At 44.5% G+C, this 18,769-nt stretch overlaps 1 protein-coding gene across 1 annotated transcript in view; it reads left to right on the top strand.

Annotated features, from left to right (window-relative positions):
* dnah9 (dynein, axonemal, heavy chain 9) overlaps nucleotides 1-18,769 on the top strand; it is a 563,627-nt gene that overhangs the window by 192,999 nt on the left and 351,859 nt on the right. The window contains exons 38-40 of the mRNA XM_078570706.1: nucleotides 1,986-2,193; nucleotides 13,716-13,881; nucleotides 15,389-15,491. Coding sequence (XP_078426832.1) covers nucleotides 1,986-2,193; nucleotides 13,716-13,881; nucleotides 15,389-15,491 — 477 coding nt within the window. The remainder of the gene's footprint in view (nucleotides 1-1,985; nucleotides 2,194-13,715; nucleotides 13,882-15,388; nucleotides 15,492-18,769) is intronic.

Raw genomic sequence — 18,769 nt, 5'->3', positions numbered from 1 at the left:
TCTGGAAGTTCCCGCACAGACCAAGCATAAGTTGGCTCCATTAGCTTAATGCAGAGGAGTGGCCACAACAAAATTTTAAGGGACCCACACATTTAAATTAATAGCCCACACACAACGACAAAAATATTAGACATACTGTTGGTTGTGCCAGTGATTTCCTTTTTTGTGCACTTACTGTCTTAGTCTCTTTGTTGGACAGGCGCAAAATGGGATTCACGTTCCCCCCAGCAAATGGGAAAATTGAACACTTCATCTTTTAGCAGCACTGAAGGTCTGGGAATAGTGTGTTCGATTGCCAAATTGAGCATAATACACAATGTGGTACAGAGAGGGCGAGAATTGCAGAAAATACATTAAAAACAGTCTTGCATGAGCAACATTGTTTCCTGGGGAGAAAAGCAAGTGTCAGAGCATTGAAGTACATGGATGCAAAGAGGCTGAAAAAGGATATAGATGAATTAACTGAGTGAGCAAGAACATGGCAGATGTAATATAATGTGAAGTGTGATGTTATCCACTTTGATAGGAAAAATAGAAAAGTAGGCTACCTTTTAAATGGCGAGACAGTGAGAGGTGTTTGCATTCAGAGGGACAGGGTGTTCTTGTACACAAATCACAGAAATTTAACATACAGCCAGCAATTAGGGGAGCAAATTATATGTTAGCCTTTATTATAAAGGGATTGGAATATAAGGGTAAAGAAGTTTAACTGCAATCCTATAAAGCCTTGGCGAGATCAACCTAGAAGTTTTGGTATCCATACCTAAAGAGGATATATTTCCCTTAGACAGAGTGCAATAAAAGTTAACTGGACTAATTCTTAGGCGAAGTGGATTATCCTATGAGAAGATATTGAGTAGACGAGGCTTGCATTTCCTGGAGTTTAGAAGAACGAGAGCTGACTTAATTGAAACATATAGAGCTGGATTTTCATGAAGTCAGGGCGACTCCATGGAGGGGTGAAAATGGCAGTTGTGAGCCCGCTGGCCGGCTCCATTGCGGGGATAGGTATCTATTACTCCTCCTCAATTTTCATGGAGTCGGGCCTGCTTTTGAAAGAGCAGTGGTTCACTGCACCTCAGAGGTGTCGTGAACCCTAGTCTGCGTGAGGGAACCTTTTGAAAAGTAAGTTCAAAAGGGCCTCCTCAAGCCCCCATGGCAAACTATGGCAGTTCTGTGCCCATTTACCCACTATACACTGCACAGAACTAATGAACCCTATAATGACAATACCACGTGTTAAAAAAACAGCTTTAAAAAAGTCATTCATCGATAAGTTTCCACTTTGAAAAGAAAACTCCTTTATTACAGGCCAGTAAAAATGTCAATAACCCAGACCTTTTAAAATATCAATAGCAGAAACTGCAACCACTTGAAACCTCTTTATCTTGTTTAAATAAATATTGTGCAATTGACAGAACAGATCAGAGAGCCAGAGCTGTCAATCAAACAATGTTTTACCTGGGCCCCAGCTGTGTTAACAGTGTAATGGGTCTCTGGGCTCACAGCCACACCTCATTAGGCATTCTTGACTGACAGCCCAGTAATCCATGAGGATACTGAAACATCTGAGCCCCAGAGAAAACATTGCTTGATTGACAGCTCCAGCACTCTGATTTCTTCTGTCAGTTGCACAGAACCAACTTGAGCTTTGTTTATCTGATTTCTGATGTCATATGGGTGCCAGAGATTTGGCTTCTTAACCGGTGTCTACCTTTTTAAAGTTACTTGGCAGTTCCCAACCACGTGATTGAGAATGAGATCTGCTGGTGTCTTGATGTAAATTGGCAACAGCTAAGAGCAGCTCAATCCCTGTATTGTGCTTATATGCACTGGATAGATCTGTTCCACTGATATATTCTGTGATTATGTTGGAAGTGGTAAATTTCATTCTGTAGGCACACTGTAGCAAGTCCTTACATTTCAGAGAAATGCTGAAAAACTGTGGTGTGCTGCTTGCTGACGGTGGTGTGATTTACTTTTAGGCATGCTTGGTGCATACCGTAGAAACCATTCGTATCTCTTACTTCATGGAAAGGCTGCTGTATAGACGCAAGCCTGTCATGCTTGTGGGGAATGCTGGGACAGGTAAATCTGTGCTGGTGGGTGAGAAACTTGGATCGCTGGACCCTGATGAGCACATGGTGAAGAATGTACCATTTAACTACTACACTACATCTGCCATGCTACAAGGTAAGAGAATCTGAGCTAGTCAGGGATGGAGATTTAATGAAAGGATACATGCTTAATGTTTTTTAATTCATTTATGGGATGTGGGCGTAGCTGGATAGGCCAGCATTTATTGCCCATCCCTAATTGCCCTTGAGAAGGTGGTGGTGAGCCGCCTTCTTGAATCACTGCAATCCGTGCAGTGTAGGTACACCCACAGTGTAGTTAGGGAAGGAGTCCATGATTTTGACACAGTGATAATGAAAGTTTGGTGATATATTTCCAAGTCAGGATGGTGTGTGGCTAAGAGGGGAACATCCCATGTGGTGGTGTTCCCATGTTTGAAACAAAAATGACAGACTTTTCTTGAAGAAAAGTAAATTTGTTGAAAATATTGTTTGTGTTATGATATGAGATGGCAAAAGTATTGAGAGAGACTTTAGAAACTCTCTCCGCAAAGGACTCAGCAGCCACATCAACAATCAGTGCACATTTCATCCAACATTAGAAACAGAACAACCTGTGCTCAACATACAGCGAAAATGCCCACAGCTCAGTTGCAGAGGAATGATCAGTTTACATAAGTTGTCCCTAATGTGTGGCCGTTTCCCTCACCCACCCTACCCACGACCCCAGATGCTTGTATGCTACATTCCACCACAGGGTTGCTGTTGTTCCTCCCCCCTGCCCCACGTCACCTCAAGCGCAGGGTTGCACTTGTCCGCCCCAATGTGCCTCAATCTTGAAGTCCAACAGGCGATCTTGGTGAGCACTGCGCAATGTTACTGTGCATTCACCTCCGGGTTCCCCTCAAAGTGCAGCCCGCCAAGTACACGCCTTTTTTGTGCTGTTGTGAAACACGTCGGCGTGTCGGTGTGCTCTCCCACCGATGCGGGTGGATGATCCAGCGGGGACAGGGCTGATTCTGGTGGGCTGGTCTAATAACGATATGCAGATTTATTACAGTGAGGTTCTGGACGTCTGATGGCGGGAAATGCGGCCCGCTGTTGGCATGCTGAGAGAGGACGATTACAAGCTGGTTTCACGCCTTCGTGAAACCGATTGCGCCATATTGTCCACTCACTCCACCGAACATGTCCGGCGCCGGTGGTCACGGAAAATTCCGGCCATGGGCATTTTCACCGTATGTTGAGCACAGGTTGTCCTGTTTCTAATCTTGGCTGAGGTCAGTCTTCAAATTCTGCAAGAACTGTGGAAAGCCATCATAGTTCAAGCAGCGACCATGTTTGTTTAACCCTCATCTCTTGGCTATTGCAGAGACAGACTAAAAACCAGTGCCCAAAGATTGTTGTCAAAGAATAACAGCTATATCAGTATTGATAATCTAGCACCCTGTTCCCTCCACCATCAAATACGTATCTTGACTGCAAATTCTAAGTAATGACAATAGGGATAGCATTGAGATAATTAAACAGTGACACTTATTAACAAGCCAACAAACAACTAATTTCTGAACTGAAATATAGCTTGTGATGCTGTTGGTTATTGAGGGCTGACTTTTCATGTCGGGGTGTGAACTGGGAGATGGGACTAAGCCCGCTGTCATAATCTAACCTCTATCTCGAGACTGCTGGCAGACAGGATCTTCTGGGGTCCAGGCCCTAAGAACCCTGGAGACAGCCCGAGGCAGAAATGGAAGTAGGCTGAACCCAGAGTGGGCAGGCTAAAAGCCTCTCTTCTTTCCTGCAAAGCCTTGGCCCAGTTATTCCAAGGCAATCAGTGGCTCTTATATATACAGTTGAACCATCTGACCAGTTTAAACACCCTTACCCCCTTCATCCTTGCCCCCTCACCCTTACCCCATCACCCTTACCTCATCACCCATTACTCACTTGATAAGCAGAATTCACAAACCCTATTATAGCAGTTGGAAGCCATTGAAAAGCCTATAAAACTTCCAGAGTAAACAAATAGACTCTCCCAACCAACTGAGTAAACAATTTCAAGCACTTGTAAAATGATTGGGCACTTGCTTGCAGCCAAGAGCCCACAAAACTCCATGAATAAACAAACAGACTTCAGAACTACTATCTGAACAGATGTCGGGACTGAGTATATGAAAGCAATGGGAAAAGGCGAAACATTAACATCTTGTTATTGTAATAGACTATCCTTTCAATGGTGTAAAATGAACTCTACCTTTTTATCCATTAGATGATTTTTTTAAACTAATCTGAAGACTCTCCCATATTTACAATGTTGATCTTTTACTTGATAGCTTGTCAGTTGGCAGAAGTTACAATCTGGCAAACACATTGGCCAGAATTTTTCCATCGGCAAGCTGGGGTTGGGGCCCGCTCGCTGACATGGGATGATGTTGGGAGGAACCCCCGACGTCATCCCGCCCCATTTAAATTTTCAGGCAGGCGGGGGCGCAGCAAAATCAGCTGTCCGCCCGCCAACCTGTCAATGGCCAATTGAGGCCATTGACAGGATAATTAAGCCAATTAAAGGCCCTGCCCGTCCAACCTTAAGGCTGGCGGGCAGGCCAGGAGCCCCAGCGGGCTTCTGAAAAAACATGAAACCTCATCCACTGGCAGGACGAGGTTTCATGTCTGTTTTAAAAACTTTAATAAACTTTATGTGATATTTATTAACGTCCCATCTCGTGTGACATTGTCATATGATGGGGACATGTTAATAATTTTTTTATTTAGCTATTTTTTAAGTTTATAAAACTTTCAGCGCTCTCCCTGAGGCAGCACTTAGCCTCAGGGAGCAGTGCGCTCTTTAGTGTGCATGTGCGAAAGAGCGCACTCTGGCAGTTGGGGAATCCCTCCACCCCCCCACACAGTAAGTGCATAGCGCATCCCGTCGGGCAGCCCACTGGACGGGCTTTAATTGGCCTACCCACTCAAAATAGCGGCGGTGGTGATTGGCTGCCTGCCCGCTGCTGAGCCGGTGGGGCCCACCCACTCATCAAGGGCAAAATTCTGCCCATTGTTTAATAGTTAGTTACATCTTCCAATTACAGCACTGTCTTAACTCATCTTACTGAACACAGATACAACTCATGCTACAACATTTAATGATGAACTGTAGTGAAGGCAAAACCATTTTACTTAACTTTTAAACTCCTTCTACCTTCAATCCATGATTCACGCCTCCATGCAGCTGGTGTCAAACTCGACAGCTGCTAAAGTCCTGCCGCCGCCCTTAAAAAAACCTACTTGGGACGGGTTCTGAATGCGCCCACAACACAGTCGCTTGCCTCTTACATAGTAGCGGGAGGGTTCAGGTGCCTGGTCCCTCCCCTGCCCTGTGAAAATGGCCGAGGGCAGAAACAGAGGTGGGAATTCCAGCCACTCCGCTTGGCGGCCATTTTTTTCTGGTCCAACCTCCATTTGGTCTCGTTGGAAATCTGACCCTTGAACTTTAATGCATAATGGCGCATTATGGACTTCCCCCATTCCTGATGCCTGGCTCTAACACTGAATGTCGCCTAGATCCCAGACCCCTCTCTAGAGAAGAGGAGGAAAAACTGAAGGGAAAGATGTGACCAAGTTTGTCTCATATATCTCCTTGTGGTGGGTTGGATTGACTTTCATGTACATCTGATAATTATCCATCCTCTTGGCTGGAGATAGTAATTTGTTGGCCTCTGTTTTATTTTGATAGTCTGATATTAAGGTTGGATATCTGATTTTAAGAATTGAAAATGGTAGATCATTCAAAGGCAGAGATGCCATTCTGCTGAAGGGCAGGACAGGTCTTTTCCACCCTGCTTTCCGTAATCTGACTCTGTCCCAAGTATTGGAGGGATGGCGATTTGAATATTGGGATAGGCTCCTGTGTCAGCCCTGGCACTACTCTTGTGCACCAGCTTGTAGATGCCAGGCTGTCAAAAAGTTCGCTACTTAATCGAGGGATTTCAATAAATTCCTTAGCCCTGGTCAGTAAGTATGTTATGCTCACAAATTCCTTTAAGGTCAAGACAGCATTAAACATTTAAGTCTATTCCGCAGATACAGGCAACTTTACTGATACTGAGTCCACAGTGCCATGCAATAATGGTCTTAATGTTAGCAGCAATCAAAATGGCATTAATTCAACAAATTTGTAAGTGCCATTGATTTTGCTGGGTCAGAGCTATAAACTTTTCAGCACAGCAGATTAAAAGTGCCAGGCAATTATAGGATGTGGTAAGTAACAGCATAAATCACTCGTCAGCATTTCCTGGAATTTCTGTGCATGATAATGTAGATGAAGGTCTTGTGTCACAGCGGGTACTGTCCCTACCTCTGCACCCGGAGCTCCAGGTTCAAGTCCCACTCCAGGACTTGATGGCCAAGGAAGATGCATTCATAACATGGCCAAACAGGTTAAGCATCAACTTTTAAACCCTTTCAACACACGTCAGTGGCACGCAGTAAGAATGGGAGCGATTCCTGGTCAGTCATGTGATGGAAAGACATTGGAGCCTCTTCCATCACTATCCATAGCTCCAGGCTACAATGTGCATGGAAAAGTGCATGGTCGATCCAGTAACTCAGACTCCCAGTTTCCTCAGTTGGCCTCACGGTTGGTGTGGATCAGATTGGTGCCAACATCGATCCCTGTTCTGACTGGGCTGAGTCCGGGACCCGCCTCCTTGCCCTGCCTGTGGTGGAGGTTGTGGCTCAGTGGGTTGGACCTGCCTCCAGGCAGAGAACTCGAGAAGATGCGGCATTACTGACATAAATCTTCAGGGAAATCCAGACCATTGCCACAAGAAGAATGAACAACTTCATCGAAGCTCCTGTTCTTATGTACTAGAGTTAGCTTTCACAATTAGGATTAAACAATCTGTGTAGCTAAGAGGCAACATATGTAAGAAAGCAGATTATCAGATGCTTTCTCAGGCTAAATCTTTTATATGTTAAAAAAAAAACCCTTGTCTAGTAAACTTGCTCAGTTTCACCGTGGGCTGGAATTTTTCGTTTCCATTCCCTAAGTGCATCTGACATGCTCAGCTATTTACTAACGCAATTCATTTGCACTGCTGGGACATAATTTATTCAATATTCAGTGGTTCAAAAATTCTCTTTGCAGCTACCATCTTGTCACTGAATCTCATTAAGCAGTGACTCATCCAGTTGGTATATCTGTAAATGTTATTTTAATTTTGGAGAGGTTGAAAGGCAGTTTGAATAATGTTTTTTATTTAAAAAGGCAGGCTTGCACCTCACTGACAATCATGCCAACTGATGCTAAATGCAAGGCTGCTGGGAATATGATGACAAGAAGGATTCACCTAGGGTAGTCCAGTGCAAGGACAGGAGGGGAGGCAGTGGCATAGTGGCATTGTCACTGGACTAGTATTCTCGAGACCTCTGGGGACCCGGCTTCAACTCCCGCCACAGCAGATGGTGAAATTTGAATTCGATAAAAAATCTGGAATTAAAGTCTGATGATGACCATGAAACTATTGCCGATTGTTGTAAAAACCCATCTGGTTCACTAATGCCCTTTAGGGACATCTCACCTACATGTGACTCCAGCAATGTGGTTGACATTAAAAATGCCCTCTGAATGAGGGCCAGTGACACACACACCCCATGAACAAATAAAAAAAAAGATAGGAGAAAAAATTGTAATTCTCTCATAATGACATCACTGGAGAGGATATTGCGTACACTGTCATGCTACAGGAACCCATTGAGTCATAGAGTTATACAGTACAGAAACAGGCCCTTCGCTCCATCATGTCCATGCTGGCCATCAAGCACCTATCTACTCCAATCCCATTTCCCAGCACTTGGCCTGTAGCCCTGTATGCTATGGCAATTTCAAGTGCTCATCTAATTATTTCTTAAATGTTGTGAGGGTTCCTGCCTCTACCATCCCCTCAGGCTGTGTGTTCCAGATTCCAACCACCCTCTGGGTGAAAAAATTTTTCCTCAAATCCCCTCTGAACCCCCTGCCCCTTACCTTAAATCAATGCCCCCTGGTTACTGACATCTCCGTTAAGGGGAAAAGTTTCTTCCTATTTACCCTATCTATGCCCTCATAATTTTGTATACATCTTTTGATTTTTTTTCTCTTTCACCTCCTTGTATTGTGGTCACATTTATGCAATCTGTTTTGACTTGGGCACAAACAAACAGGTGGATATAAAGCTTTCTCCCAACAAGCTTGGGTTCAGCTATTCCCTGAACATCCTGCCTAGCTCATTTAAGCCCAATTTCCTCTCCATTCTCCGGTATGCATCCTTGCTGGGAAAATCTCTCTACCAATTCTCAGCACCTGTTACTCAGTGCATGTAGTGGGACTGCCTTGGAAGTCTTGGCTCCCTGAAAGAGAGAGGGAAATTCCATATGGAAGTAGCTGATGGAGCAGGAGAGGGGAGTCCAACTGGCTGCTCTTGCTGTTTTTGTTTATATGCTGAGGCATTTTGGTCCCAACAAGAATTCAGTATTGATTTTACTGCCAGAAATAATGGGAGTGAGTACAGATACAGCAGATTGCAGAGCTGCCTGTCAGTCAATGGTCCCTCTCCGGAGCACAGCTTCAGCTCTTCTTCCAGCCTTGGCTCTTTTATAGTATCACACATCCTCCCTGCAGTTTCCTGATCACACAATCCTCCCAAGTTATGAACCTTTTGATTGTCCCTTGAGTTTGCGTATCTGTGCCAAAATAAAGCAACAGAGTAAAATAAAATGAAATGGTGCAGAGAATGCCACAAAAAGATTGAAAAACAATATCAGGCCCTGCAAATGATGTAAGAAAGGAACAAAATTATATAAAGCCACAATGTATGAAATAGGGACACAAATAAAGAATTGGTCAATGGGGAAAATAAAATGAAAATATTAAATGAGGTGGTAAGAAATTTGAGTATACCATCTGTAAGGGGCTAGTGTTTATTGAGTTTTCAGCAATGGGAGCAGTGTTATTTTTCATTCTCAATGAGTGGACATATAAAACCACAGTCCTCGTCCTCAACCATGAAATCATTTCTTAGAATACTTCCTACTCTAACAAGTTTCCTAACACAACTAATTAGGGCCTTTTTGTCTCATCAAATACTCTTTACAAGATAATTTTTAAGGTTTATGAAATTCTAAACTTATGCAGTCTTTTTTTTTATTAAGCATATCATTTGCTCCTTATGTATGTAGATAAAAATAGTCAGGACCTTTTGAGCCTATGGCAAAAACTTGGCTTCTGTACATTATGTTGACAAAAGCAGGTTCTTCAACAGTTCATTTGTCAGCCAGACTGTAGTGCAGCTGCTTGACTTACCCCTGGTCTCCCCTCCAAGCCCCCAGGAATGGAGGGAAACTCATTGGAGGGACTCACACTCACAATCCATTAAACCATTGCTGGATCTTAGATGAAGACAAGATCAGGCCTGGCTGTGATGCCTGTTAATGTTGGAAGATTTTTTAAAAATTCATTCGTGGGATGTGGGCATTGCTGGACAGGCCAGCATTCATTTCCCATCTCTAATTGCCCTTGAGAAGGTGGTGGTGAGCTGCTTTCTTGAACCGCTGTAGCCCATGTGGTGTGGGTACACTCACAGTGCTGTTAGGCAGTGAGTTCCAGGATTTTGACCCATGGACGGTGAAGGAACGGTGATATACTTCCAAGTCAGGATGGTGAGTGACTTGGAGGGGAACTTCCAAGTAGTGGTGTCCCCATGTACCTGCTGCCCTTGTCCCTTTAGATGGTAGTGGTTGTGGGTTTGGAAGGTGCTGTCGAAGGAGCCTTGGTGAGTTGGTGCAGTGCATCTTGTAGGTGGTACACACTGCTGCCATTGTGCGTCGGTGGTGGAGGGAGTGAATGTTTGTGGATGGGGTGCCAATCAAGCGGTCTGCTTTGCCCTGCTGTGGGTCATAGCTTCCATCAGTTCTCTGTGAGCTACCAAAGCAGGATATGGGAGGGAAAATGGTCTCTGGTTGAAGAGACACACCCTGTAGCCATCTAAGGAACATGGGAGATTCGTCTTGATGTGACCAGGAGGGAAGAAGAATTGTTGGAGCAGGCTTTACTGCTGCTGGTGGATCTGGAAACTCTCTGAAAGCTGAGGAAAGCACCTTTAGACAGTCACTTGAAATTATTATTCGGCAAAAACGGGGAAATGTGATGACCTTGGAAGCTGGGAGCGACTGTGGATTGATTCCTTTAAGGACAGTCATTCCGTGGATAGTACGGCGAACGTATAACCGAGGCTTGGGGTTAGCGGTCATGTTAGGGTTAACTTTTCTGTAGTTTTAAGTACAAGTTGCTCACAAAATAATGTTTAGTCAGTGTTGCTTTTAGTTTGTTTGTTCCAGCAAAACTGAAAACTTGGAATTTTGGCATGCATTTCCTTTAAGTTGGTCACTGCAAATCGATTTTTAAAAAAGTTACCTTTAAGAAAAGACAGCTTATCTTAACTTAAAGTTATAGGGATCATAACAATAGAACATGTTGGCAGCAGCATTGCAATAAAAATGCAGTGATGATCTCCCTGCACACAGCAACTAGAGCAACAGAAAAAGTGGAACTTGGATTCGTATTATGATCTTTATTTCCCCTCTCTGTTAGAGAGGACCTGACCTTTGCTGTTCACCACCCTAAAAGGCACAGCTGTAAACAGCATCTCAATATCAATTGCAACCCTGTATTCCAACCACTAAATGACATTGTGCCTCACTGTACCTATCCCTGTCAAAAGTGAAATGTTACCTCCCACTGACTTCAGCTCAAACAGAATTTCTGATTTCCCCCATCCTAAAAAGGAACCAAGAAAGGAGCTCAAATTTACAATTATTCCATTCTTCTGCTCCGCTTCTGCTTTAGTTGTGCCGGCATCGCAAACTAATATTCATATCCTGCCAACATTTATATGGGTAGCGCTAGCTAAACCAGGCATGAGCAGCTGAGATGGCCATCCTGATAAAGAAAACTTTTTAAACGGAAATAATCTAAAGATGGGTCTTGAAGATTTCCAGCGATGGGGCTGTGACTATTTCCTTTGCCAGCTTGTTCCATTTTGGCATTGACCTCGGGAAGAAAAATTGTTGATACATTGTCATGGAAACAAATGGTCTTTGTAGTTTGTGTGGATGGCTACCTTGTGTTTTGTCATTGCCGGAGGGCACCAGGTACTTGTTTCTGTCAATTCCCACCAGTCCATTCCATATTTTATAGACCATGGTCAGTTGCCCTGAAATTCAGCTCCAATGTTTGTGGAACCTCCAGGGAAGTAGAGCAAAGGCCTGAAAAGGCACTTTCATGTCAATTCCACAGCTGGTTCTGTTGAATTCCTACAGGTGGGAGAATGGCAGGAACCTCCCTCTCTATCCCCGAGTTTTCGTGCTAATATATGTGTACCTTTTCCTTTACGCTATTTGTGTCTTGTTTATTTATCCCTTCATAGGATGTGGGCTTCACTGGCTGGGCCAGCATTTATTGCCCATCCCTATTTGCACTTGAGAAGGTGGCGATGAGCTGCCTTCTTAAACCGCGGCAGGACATGTGGTGTAGTTACACCTACAGTGCTGTTAGGGAGGGAGTTCCAAGATTCTGACCCAGCGACAGTGCATTATATATATTGTTACAAGTGCATAATTTCAAGATTATTATGTTTTAGGATTGTAACTCTTGGTTTATAAGATATTATTCAGGTTCGGGAGAGTGTGATTTTGAATGTGGAATAGATCAAAGAATTGAGCTTGGTCAAGAGGCTTGAGGTAATTACAAATCAAATGGAAGCCCATGTTATGATAGTGAAGCCATGGTGTGCGGTGTTAAAAGTTTAATGATGAGAGAATCTTTAACTGTCTCTTGAGGAGGTGATCGGCCTGTACGGGCTCAGGAGAGGGTTTAAATTATTCATGTAATTTCCCCAGATCAAAAAAGGGTTTGATGGCAACTTGTAAACAAGGGAAAGTTTTGGAGTATCCATTTACTTTCCAGATCAAAGGAAAAGTTTAAAGTTCCTATCATTTATGCATTTCTATCTGGGGACAGACCATGTGTGTCATGTTGATAGGAGATGGGTTCGGAAGATTCCTTTGTTTTAATATATCTTGGCAGTTTTCAGTATGTGGGGCAGTCTGTGAGAAGGTTGTCTGGTCTGCCCAAAGCCAGGACCAGGAGCATGGAGGCCATCAGGAACCAGCAGTGTTTCTCACTGTGCAGGAATTGTGAGTGGAGCCCATGCTTGGAATGAAGTCCAAATTCATGAGAACATAAACACTGTTAGATCTGCCTGGTGAAGCTAGCGGAAGAGATTGGCAATGGAATCCTCGGAGTGTGAGAGTCTTGGAAGTCGAAGTGCCAGACTGGGAGATGGAGGAGAGTCGGAGTGAATTCCTGGGAGCTGCGGCACACATTGGTTTGGTTCCAGGAGAATTGAATGAAACTGTAATGTGAAAATGGATTCTTGGTTAAAATTAAAAGCAGGAGGGGCGAGTTCTGTTTGGTATTTTAGTGCAAAGTGAACGTGCTTATGAAATATGGGGCAGGATTTTTGGGTTGTCGGGTGAGTGCAGCGGATGGGTCCGGGAGCAGCTGGGAAACGGTCCACCGCCTGCGATTGGCCCCTGCCCGTGATACCACGCTGGCTGGCAAACTAACAGCCAGCCAGCATGAAAGGGGCACTGAGAAGCTCAGCGCTGCTGGAGCGGAGGTGGGAGGATTGTGAGTGCAAAAGTCTGCGCAGGCGCGGGGGAGCACGCACTGAATGCTCCCTGAAGGCAGGGAGCTACCTCAGGGAGCTGAAGACTATTAAAATCAAAAATAAAGATTCCGAAAATGTGCACAACATGTCCCCAAATCGGACTCACTCACACAAACATAAACGTGATAAAAATTATCTCAAAATCTAAAAAAAGATTAACGTTGGAAACCTCATCCTGCCCGTGGATGAGGTTTCCTAAAAAAAACCCAAAGGCTGCCGGCTGATTCGCCTGTCCACCTGCCAACCGTAAGGTTAGACGGGCAGCGAAAAATAAGTTTAAATTAATTGATTAGTGGCCTTAATCGGCCTCTTAATTGTCAGCGGCTGACTCTTGCGCGTACCCGTTGACCGAAATATCGCGTGACTGCATGATGGGAAGCTCGCCCGACGTCATCACGCGCTATTTTACTCCCGAGCGGGTCGGGTGCGCGCCCACCCATCGCCCATGGGGCGTAAAATCCTGCCCATAGCGTAAGGTTAATAGCACCAACCTTGTTCTTCGGCAGCAAGAGTTTTTTGTTTAACGCGTAAATTCGTGTTGCAGAGTCTTTTCAGTTAATAACTGGAAATTCGAATGTCTTTAAACCGTGATCGGCGTCTGCCAAGATTGTAACAGTGCCCTTTTTATTCCTTATTATTTAAGGAACAGAGAAACAGATTTGAAAGAGCCTGAACCAAAGTGAGTGAGGCCAGGGATCAGACTGTGCTCACCTCTATTTACAAGTATTGTTATTTTACCTCACCTGGAGTGTAGTGCTAACCCTATTTTTGCAGAGGGCTCTGTTGATAGCTCAGCTGAATGATGGGATCTTTGTTCTCCTGATTTCAAAGCTCATGGATTTCCATGGTGACACTTGTTGTTTATCTTTTACAGCCATACTGGAGAAGCCCCTTGAGAAGAAAGCTGGCAGGAATTATGGACCGCCTGGCACCAAGAGACTGATATACTTTATTGATGACATGAACATGCCTGAAGTCGACACTTATGGCACTGTTCAGCCACATACACTTATCAGGCAACATCTGGATTACAATCACTGGTAGGCGCTCCTCAGATAGTAAAGAAAATGTTCTCCTTAATGTACAATGCCTCTGCAAAGCATCAGAGATGAGTGAATAGGGCATAAATTTGACTCCGGGTGGTAACATGAAAAGAGCAATGGTGAATTAGTAGCCTGTACCATTCTCTGCTTGATTTTCAGTTGAAATGCAAACAGGCTGTTACCTGTGGTGCATTATTGCCCAAACCACAATTTATAGTCCAATATTTTTCATGTTTTTCGAGGTGAGAATTACCAGAGAATTACCTTAAATGACATTTTTCTTTTTTAATATATTCAGTACCATAGATGGGGTCTGCTGTATTCATTACATGACCCAGAGGCCATTTGTGTTCTTTCCTTTCTCAACTTGTAGATTTTGGCAGAATTGCTTCTTCTGAACGGGTCTTCCAAGTGTTAGCTTGGCTTTTTTTTTTAATCAACATTCCTGTCACAGCTAGAATGTTGACTCACGCCTTGCTTCATGACTTGAGCAAATATTCTAGATCGCCATTTTGGTGCAATGTTGAAGGAGTGCTGCATTGTTGAGGATGCCCAATCCCTTGGGCAAAATGTTACAGCGAGGCTCCATTTGCCTGTTCAGAAGGATGTAAAAATATCCCATAGTACAATCTGAAGAAGAGCAGGATGTTTACTACCTAACAATCATGAACCCAATTCAAAAAACGTAATCCATTGGTTTGGAAATGGCTCAGACTTCAGGGTGGGATAAGCTGCTCTGTCGATGTAAGTTTACCCGTGTTTCATTTCAAATAATTGTTGCTGGATCCACAGGTTAAGGAGCTAAGCTATGAAACGAGTACTTTCAGGTTTTATTTGAAGCTCACCACTGCACATTAAATACAGTGACTGCCGGAGCAAGGCCACTTCTCGGTGAGCATTTAGCCTTGCAGGCACATGGAGAAATCAGTGAGTTTGTGGAATGGGAGGAAAGTGCATGGTTACTGTCAGTATCAGGTACCCTCAGGATAAGCTGTTTTATACCAAGTGTGCGAGGGACTGAAGCAAAGCACCCCCATCCACATTAACCTCCCCGACCTCGTCCTTGCCACCTCCAGGATCCGTGCTAGACTCTGTGTCCCCACCAACCACCCTTGCCGCCCCTTCTGCCGGTAACGATGCACCCTCACCCTCCCACTCTACTGGCTCCCTCTCACACTCACCCATTCCCTCCTACCACGCCCACTCTGAGTTTGCTCCCCAGGAGGCAGCCATTGACTCCGCAGACCCCTCCCTTGCACGTTCACCTGGACATTCCAACACCTCCCCCCCCCACCCCCACTTACTCCTTCCTGAAATAAAAGTACAAAATATGATTATGATACATAATATAGAGAGCACAATCTTTGGAACATCCGGAGCTTGGGAAAGTCACTATATAAATGCAAGTCCTTTCCTTATATGTATGTCATTTTGTTCAGTTGATGGTGACACATTTAGTCAAGCTTGTCAGTATTAGCAATTTAAAAAAAAAATCTTTTACCAGGTATGACCGAACTAAGCTTTCACTCAAAGAGATTCATAACGTGCAGTATGTATCCTGTATGAATCCCACGGCTGGCAGTTTTACCATAAACCCTCGCCTGCAGGTACGTTGAAGGTTTACATCTCTACTTTTGTTCACTGACACTGGACCCCCTCGACTTGGTGCCACATTTAAATTGCTGTTGGTAAAGGGGAACCTCCGGCCGCAGGGTCTGCTCAGTGTTTGCGGGCAGTTCTCTCTGAGGTTGCCGGTGAGTGCTGTCGCTACACGGCTGACTGCCAAATCCAGCTGAACGATTCAGGGCACCCGATAGATTAGATGGCACCCTAAGCCCATGATAGGAGGAAAAATATCAACCAGACGACGTTTGGACATTTCCTACTTGTTAGCGTCTGATTTAGGAGGGATGTGGGGGCGGCGATGGACTCACCTCCGGCATCTGGCTTGGGGAGAGCTAAAGAGTTTGTCGATAATAAAGTATACTCCAATAAAAATTCTAAACAACCTGGTAAACATAACACTCTCAATCTGCTGCTGAACTGGTGCTTTTCTGCAGCTTGTTTAGATGACCACAGGATCCATTAGGGCAGAGTTGCTGCTGCCAGATTTAGAATAATCCAGATAATCAGTTCCAGCTCAAAATGTGGCTCATTTACGCTTGACAGAAGCAACACACATTTATAGGCAGGGACCCATTCTCCGCAGACAAAAGGAATGTGTTCAAGCCTTGCGCCTTTTTTAATTATCCAGGAGCTTGGGGAGCCTATGCCTCAACCAGTCAGAGCCAACTTGCCAACCAATCAGCATCCTTTTCCCCTGTAGTATAAATTGTTGTGATCGTTTTGAAATTTGGCATTCTTGCATTTGTCCTGATGAGTGCAAGATGAAAAGCTTTGGCAACATGTCTTTCTTTTCAGCAATGTTTAAGATTTGCAGTAAGTAAATCGCTGACTGACAGAGATCTATAATGTTATAATCAAGTCCTATGTCTTGAAGATGGGCACAGAATTGATGTTGGCACTTGCTGAATGCAGCAATCAATCGTACAACCGCGCCCACAAGTCAAGACGGTGTCAGCTCTCCACAGACAGTAATCATTGCTATTGCATCTCTCTCATCCTCCCTTTTTGAAGAATTAGCCTGATATCTGGATTCCACTGTGAAAGCTGTACACATCCCAGCAGGAATTACGGTGAGACACTGTGGAGAGACGTCAAGAGGAACATATAGATTTTCATGGCAGAGCAAGGTGTAGTAGGGGAGATTGCTCTTCTGCACTTAGGGGGTAGTCCTTATACCTGATGCTTGCAAACTAAAACAATGGAAGATGTTGCATCATCAGTTGCTACGGGGCCAGATTGTCCCAGCTTGGTTGCCAGGCAAGCTCGCAGTGAACTAAATGTAAGAACTCAAGGTTTCGGGGCAGTATTCACCTGCATAATGTAATTGGGGGGCTCTAAAGGGAAGGAGAGCTGTAATGGTGGGTCTCTGTGATGGTGGAAAATTGACATTTAAAAAAAAAGAAAAATATGGCTAAATCTTCTACCCGTTAATAGTCTGTGGATGAAAAGACTACGGCTATGATTTCCCCCAAAAATCAACACGTTCTGAAATCTGGCACCGACTCAGCCCCGAGCTTGTGGATTTGAGATACTCCACCTGTATATTTTTTATATTTTTCCAGAGACAAACCCTCGAATAGATTGAGTGCGAGGATAAAGTTTTCAGCTCGGTGGGCGGGCGCACACCCGACCCGACCCGACCCAACCCAACCCGAGCCAACGTAAAATGACGCGTGATGACGTCGGGCGAGCGTCCCGACGTCATTGCGCACCCGCGCGATATTTCGGTCGGCAGGGTCACGCCGGAGTCACCGGTGTGCCTGCCGTCAACTAAAAGGCCTATTAAGGCCGTTAAAAAGTTAATTAAAATAAATTTTTCGCTGCCTGTCCAACCTTATGTTGGCGGGCAGGTGAAAAGGCCAAGCGGCCTTTGCACTTTTTTGGAAACCTCATCCATGGGCGGGATAAGGTTTCCAAAAGCAAATAAAAATCAAATAAAAACTTTGTTTTCTCATTAATAACATGTCCCTGCTCTTGTGACAGAGTCACACGAGGGGACATGTTTTATAACATTTCGAAAATCCTTATTGTTTTTGTTGAAATTTGTTCATCTCCCTGAAGCAGCTCTGTGCCTCAGGGAGATTTGAAAATGGCACTCGCGCACATGCACGAAATTCGCACTCACCCCGCTCGCACTCCCCCCGCCCACACAGGCAGCGATGAGCGCGGCCGCTCGCTCCAGCACGAAATCGCCTTCCGGCCCCGATCATGAGCGGCAGTCAGCTTCCTGACGCCCCCCTGTCCACCCCCCCGTAGAGCCTGCCCGACATGGGTGAAATTCTGCTCCATGGGTTCATAAATTGTGCCGCACAGGTCACTCATTTAAGGCTCTTTGGCACAGCGGCAATGGTCACTTCTTCAGACCAGCTCCTAGATTCCCTTTTTTTTAATGGAGTTCAGAAATGCCAGCCAAGGCAATAGTGTGGGCCCCATGAAGAATGAAAGGAGTGAAAGGCAAGATAAGGTAAAGTCAAGTAGTGAAGCCAGCTTGTTGTTTTTTTAACTGAGATGAAAAAGAGAAAACTGAAGGGGGCAGCAAGTTGTGAGGTGCTGGACTAGAAAGAGTTTTAGTTTGAAACTGTTGGATGGACCATAGCTAATTTGGCAGCACCTCCCAAAACTCAGAAGTCTCTACCTAACAGTATCGTGTGAGCACCTTCACCGTACAGTCTGCAAGAAGAAGGCCCATCACCATCGTCCCAAGGAGAACTAGGGATGAACAATAAATGCCGGCCTTGCCAGTGACACCCACATCTCAAGAATGGATTGAAAGAAAATAGTGAGGATGTAACAAGAGACAACAACCTAAACAGCAGTTTAGAGGGGAAAGGGGGAAAGCTAAGGAAAGTGGTGACTGAGGAAAAATGCAATGTCCAAAACAATTTGGGATGATAATGCTTACAAATGAGCTTTGGAGCGTTGGACTCCTGATATAAGCATTTAACATGTCAAGGCCCCATCTGATATATTATCTGCCCTCCATAAGGATATGAATTTATGACTTACTGATGACGTCATCAATTTTTATGATTACCAATTTTCTAATAAATCTTCCCTTTGAATCAGATATTACTTGGTCAGGCCTCCCTAGTTTACATATACCACACTGCGCAAGCCCCTGATGTTATCTGTTATTTATCAGTGACACTGATTCTGCGGGAGGAAAACACAGAGGGTAGTAATCAGGGTCAATGGTTTATCCGGTCCAAACGAATCAAATTCCATTTTTCTTACCTAGTATTTTCCAAGATTCTTACCG

This window comes from Cetorhinus maximus, chromosome 24 (genome assembly GCF_964194155.1).
Source record: "Cetorhinus maximus chromosome 24, sCetMax3.hap1.1, whole genome shotgun sequence".
In the NCBI taxonomy this organism is placed as follows: Eukaryota; Metazoa; Chordata; class Chondrichthyes; order Lamniformes; family Cetorhinidae; genus Cetorhinus; species Cetorhinus maximus.
This window is presented reverse-complemented; position numbering and strand designations above follow the sequence as displayed.